The sequence below is a fragment of the Trichechus manatus genome, unplaced genomic scaffold (assembly GCF_000243295.1).
Source record: "Trichechus manatus latirostris isolate Lorelei unplaced genomic scaffold, TriManLat1.0 scaffold00038, whole genome shotgun sequence".
Lineage (NCBI taxonomy): Eukaryota > Metazoa > Chordata > Mammalia > Sirenia > Trichechidae > Trichechus > Trichechus manatus.
In genome coordinates this window covers 13384454-13390453 of record NW_004443974.1, presented here as the reverse complement: position 1 = coordinate 13390453, position 6000 = coordinate 13384454, and the positions used below count along the sequence as shown (strand labels likewise).

At 40.3% G+C, this 6000-nt stretch overlaps 1 protein-coding gene across 1 annotated transcript in view; it reads right to left on the bottom strand.

Moving 5' to 3' along the window:
* The window catches only part of LOC101358052 (nucleoporin NUP188 homolog), a 49894-nt gene that overhangs the window by 18018 nt on the left and 25876 nt on the right, over window positions 1-6000 (bottom strand). Inside the window, exons 14-19 of the mRNA XM_023730797.1 lie at window positions 5491-5610; window positions 4790-4916; window positions 1525-1677; window positions 1208-1334; window positions 843-930; window positions 673-749 (exon numbers count right to left, since the gene is read on the bottom strand). Coding sequence (XP_023586565.1) covers window positions 673-749; window positions 843-930; window positions 1208-1334; window positions 1525-1677; window positions 4790-4916; window positions 5491-5610 — 692 coding nt within the window. The remainder of the gene's footprint in view (window positions 1-672; window positions 750-842; window positions 931-1207; window positions 1335-1524; window positions 1678-4789; window positions 4917-5490; window positions 5611-6000) is intronic.

Sequence of the window (6000 nt, the reverse complement as noted above, 5' to 3'; positions counted from 1 at the left end):
TGTAATCACAAAGCACTGTTGTACACAAATTGTCTAGATGGCTCAGGCATAAAGTAGAAAGCTCTGCAAGGGAATTAATCAAATCCAGGCAATTTTATACCCAGGATAAACATTAAGAACATGTTTTATTTATGTACAACTTCAAAAAGCTTTAAGTGAAAAACCAAATAAAGGTCAGAGAAACATCCCTGTCTTACAAGCAAGAGGGAGCAAGCTGAGAATGCTCAGGTAGTAAGATGGCACTTGTCTACTGGGCAAGCTCAAGTACCCGTGAAACAAGGAGAAGCACAGAGTGACTGTAGATAATTTAAGAAAGGAAAGTCAATTCCCTGGATCCAGAAACCTCTGGATTCTCTAGGTTGGGAAATAAACTCCCAAGTACCTAATGTGGTTGCCACTGGATGAGACCAATCTCCCTCTCTCAGGATTTCAAGACTCTGAACCACCAGTGCTACTCTGATAGAAGAGAACAGCCTCTGTGCCCCATGTCCCATCATCTCCTTTTACCTTGTCTAATTCATTCCTCCAAATTCCAGTCAGAGGGCTGAACAGGTAAGGAGCAGACAGAGTAAACAGGTAAAAAGAAGCTTCTTTAAAAACTAATAAAGCTAAGCTAGACCTGAAATGTTCTCCTTTGGGAACATACTCTACCCACTCTCAGACCTGGCTCACCTAATCATCTGACTCATGTTGGAGACTGGGTGAGCCACAAATGGTAAGAAACCTGTGTGACGAAGATCAGTCCAGACCTGAGAAGGAAAAAAGAGTCAAATGTCTATGTGTCTTCAGATACACACCAAGTGGTAACATTTTTTGGCTGTTGGGAAGACTTGGCATCTCACCTTTGCTGGATTCCGGGCAGCCAAAACAGTCAAACAATTGACACAAGAAGCAATAACATCCACAGGGGGGGAGATCACTGTTGTTAACCTGGTTGGAGAAAAGTGTACTGTATTCAGTAAGAGGAATAATACCACTTGTTCTATCACAAATATTTTCCAGTTCCCTCTTTCCAAGTCCCTCCTTCTCAGCAGAGATGTAGAAACAGGAAAGCCCTCAGCTGGGAGTATATATCATTCCAGAGTTTGCCACAGAGGAGTATGTGTTAACTTTCATCCACTGGACGTATGGTCAGGCTCCTAGAAACCAAGAGAGTAACTGCCGAAAGCTCTGTCATGCAGCTGAGGGTTCTCCACCAGAGACTCACCGCTGCAGCAGCATGTAAATGCGGGACGTGATCGGCAGGAGGCAGTCTGCAATCGACAGATCTGTACTGATGACCTTATGGACCAGATCAATGATGGGCTTGACCCGCTGGCAGTGCTGAATCACGTCTGAGGGGAAAGACAGCCTGTGACCTCATGAAAATCAATTCTTTTAAGACTGCTGAATAGTCTCTGAGACCCAAATAAATCAAACAAATCACAATCTTGATGGTCCCGAATGGCCTTGAAATTATCTGTCTATCCTTTAAGCATGTCCATTTTTCCTCCCCATAATGATGTCTCCCAAAGCTGACCTCACCTGCAGTTGAAACAACATGAAGCAGCATTTCAATCTCACAGGTAAAGAGGGTCCAACTGCTGTAGGAGTACTCCCAGCGTACCAGATAAGCCCTATCATCCAGCATTACTTGGCCCACAGTGCCCTGAGGTATGCGAAGGTTGGTCTGACCCCCTAAGGAAAGAAGGAAGAGAAACTAGTCTATCTGAGCACACAACAGAAAGAGGTGACTCCTCTAACAGCAATATTTAATCACACAGAAATGTATAGTCTTTGCTTAGAGTCTAACATTCCTACAGCTTTTTCCATTAAAAATAAATTCTCCTAATTTGCTCTATAAATGTCACCTAAAGCACACACACACACAAAAAAAAAACCTCATCCTCAGTTGAGGAAATAACGCTTTCTATGTGTCTGAAAAACAGCTGAGTACAGAGAGTGGTTTTCCATTTAAATGAGGACTACAGGAAGACCATATAGTAGTACTGTTAGTAACTAGAACACTGGGTAAGTCAGTCACGATGTCAGAATTAGAATAGTAAGGCTGTCCTGTCTATAGTTTGTTCCTTCAACATCTGGAATATACGTGAGCTTAAAAGTAATAAATGGTCACTCTTATACACTGCCAGTAGAAAAATAAATTGCTACAACCTTTTTCTACAATTTAATTTGACATTCTGTATTTTAATTTTTTAAATGTGGCCCACCCTTTTTACCCAGCAATCCCACTTTGGGGATTCTATCTACTAGAAATAAAAGCACCAGTATATAAGGGTAAATGTACCCCATGCAGCATTGTTTGCAGTTGCAGAAACCTGATACAGTCTAAATGTCCCTGAGAAGGAGAAAGACAAAAAATTATGGGACATCACGCTTTAGATCACAGATACTTGTTATCTTTGCTGATGGGAAAAGTGGCATAGAATGTGGATGTAGTGAGCAGAGCATCACCAAAGTAAATGATGTCGCTAAGAAGCGCTCAAGAGAAAAGGATGCCTGTACTGAAGACTTTGACATATATAAACCAAAAACCAAACCAAACCTGTTGCTGTCGAGTCGATTCTGACTCATAGTGACCCTACAGGAAAGAGTAGAACTGCCCATAGAGTTTCCAAGGAGAGCCTGGTGGATTTGAACTGCTGACCTTTTGGTTAGCAGACGTAGCTCTTCACCACTATGCCACCAGGATTTTCTTGACATATATAAGAGGGGAACAATTCCAACAAAGACCAGAAAATGAGTCTAGGATCACATATGGATGGATATAAAAAACAAAATCAAATGCATTGCCATAGAGTCGATTCTGACTCACAGCAACCCTATAGCGCAGAGCAGAACTGACCCATTGGGTTTCCAAGGGGTGGCTGGTGGGTTCAAACTGCCAACCTCTTGGTTAGCAGCCATAGCTCTTAACCGCTACGCCACCAGGGCTCCATGGATGGGTATAGGCATATACACGTATGGGTAGGTACAAGTGTATACACATGTGAGAACAGAGAGAAGTATCTATTATTCATGAGTAATTACAGATATACATGGGCAGGTACCTATATTCATTGAGGACACAACTACAGATACTCCTCATACATAACCAAATACCTTCCGAGATTGGTTTTCTGGGGTTGAAAGCTGAGAACCAGTCTTGTGGGACAACTCAGTCAACTGGAATAATATAACTCACAAAGTTCATGTTCTACATCCTAGTGAAGTGAGTAGCACCTGGGATCTTAAAAGCTTGCGAGTTGCCCTCTAAGATAGAACTACTGGTCTCTACTTATCAGAAGCAAAACAGTAAAAGGGTAACCAAAATCTCAGAGAAGAAACAAGTCTACAAGACTGATAGCTTGCACAAGCCACGACCTCAACTACCTTGAGACCATAAGAACTAGATGATACCTGGCTACCACCACTGACTTATCTGACTGGAGTCACAATAGATGAACCCAGTTAGAATGGGAGAAAAATGCAGAACAAAACAAATTCTTAAAAAGGCTAGACTAACTGTACCAGCTGAGACTATCACCCTGCGATACTCTTTAAACTCTGAATAAAAACTATTCCCTGAGATCACCTTTTAGCAGAAAAGCAGAGTGACACACAAAATAAAGGATATTACCCGTTAGATTGGTGCTCTACTAAAAAACTATCTGTATGAGTCTAAAAGGTCCACATTTAATCTACAGTAAAGATGAGAAGATAAGGGGGCAGGGAAACTAGAGTACTGGAAACGGAACAACCAGAACACAAAGAGAATGCTGACACAATGTGAAAAATGTAACCAATGTTACTGATCAATTTGTGTGGAAACTGTCAAACAGGAATCTAACTTGCTGTGTAAACTTTCACCAAAAACAATGAAATAGTACTTTAAAAAAAAATTTTTTTTTTTTTTTTAATTATGAGGGACCTCCTACCACCAAGAATGAAGAACCAGGAAGCAAGCACATCATTTGGACCCAGGATCCCTGCAATGAGAAACTCCTAGACCCACCAAGGGAAGACTGATGTCAAAGACCTTCCCCTAGAGCTGAAAGAGAGAGAAAGCCTTCCACTGGAGTTGGCGCCCTGAATTCAGACTTCTAGCCTCCTAAACTGTGAGAGAATAAACTTTTGTTTGTCAAAGCAAAAAAAAAAAAAAATACGACACTGGAATAATTATGTAGTTACTAAAAAGAATGAGTTGAACTTACCTATCTACCTATATATGTGTAAAAAAAAATCAACTTACAGAATAAGTTTGTGAGAGTATACATAAATATGTGAAAGGACACATACTGAATTCTTAACTGATTATCTTACAGAGATAGGACTGAAGAATGACTTTTTAAAATATTCCTCTGCATTGTTTAAAACCAAACCAAACCCACTGCCATCGAGTTGACTCTGACTCATACAGACCCTATAAGACAGAGCAGAATTGTCCCACAGGGTTTCTAAGGGTGTCATCTTTACAGAAGAAGACTGCTACATCTTTCCCACAGAGCAGCTGGTGGGTTCAAACTGCCCACCTTCTGGTTGGCAGCCGAGTGCTTTAACCACCGCACCACCACCTTGTTGCAATGAACATGCATTATATTTGAAATAAATACAATAGTGTAAAAAAAGTTAACTAAAAAAGAGAGAAACTGACTATAAGGATTTATCAACAAATCAACACACGTAGGGGAAAGGAGAAGGCCCTGCTTTAAATGCACCTTGCATTAAAACAATTAAAATTGCAGTGATGAAGTCTAAATAGAGGCTGTCTGTAAAAGAGGCTACTGAACCAAGAATCCCTTTATCTTACCAAGAGGGTACAGAAGTTTGGGTGTTTGCCTCCGCCAAAGAGTTCCATCTTCATGCGAGATCACATCATGGGGCTTGTGCTTATAGAGTTCATTATAGAAAGACATCTTATCCAAGAAACTATATACCTGCCAACATAAAGAACCCCAGTCACCCATTCACTTAGGTGCCATGCGAGGGGGTCCCACATGTGCTTTTCTGCTCTTTCAGCCAGACTCTTTATGTGCTGACTCTCAAGTTTCTTACGAGCCCACCGTTGTTATTCTTCTTGAAATTACTTTCTGCCCTCTTCTCCAAATCCTCTCCATTCTTTAATACCCAAATGAAGTCCCACTGACTCCACAGATACTTCCCACTCCTGAATAGTATTGTATTTATTACTCACATGATTATTATTTTTTTTTGTTATTTAGACATTTATTGGTTTTATTAGTTATTTCTTATATCTATTACTCTCTCCCAACTAGATTTTAAGAAGCTTGATATTTTGTCTTACCTACCACAGTAGCTGTAATTGGAACTTAAAAATAATTTTATTTAATTGTATACAATTCAGGCACCATCTTTAGCAACTTTCATTCAACTTCAGGTTAACTCTTGTCATGGTAGTAGAATTTCAATGTGGAAAACAAAAAGAGTTCCTAATGAAAAAAACACAAAAATATCTCCCACTCTCTTTAGGCATCTGACTGAACAACTTACCTTTTTGGCAGTGGACTTCCCTGATACAAGGGCTCGGAGTAATTCCAAGAGTGGAGACAGGAGATGGGGAAACATTCCACATACACTGTCAAGAATGATCCCAAGACCAGAGGTTGGCTCCTATGGTGGGCAAAGGGACAAGTCACTGACCTTCACATAATGCACAAATTAACACATCTCCAAACTGTTCAGCGATCATTAAAAAATCTAAAATAATTCTTTCCTTTAGGTAAGTATTGTTTCTCCCTAATAATTAAAGATTTTCAGATTTCTACAGAAAAAGGCTATCAACAACTGATTAAGTCAGGACCTGAAAAAAGACTGCTATTCTCGAAAGTAACCTCTTCCTGGTCATCCTTTCTATAGGAAGACATCAATGTTTACCTCTGCACATGTAACCACTAAGGTTGACAATCACTCAACACCATGTTAGCATTTAGCCACCACACACGAACAACAGATCCTAAATCTCAATACTGTTTCATACTAACTTCTCCCAGGAATGCAGTG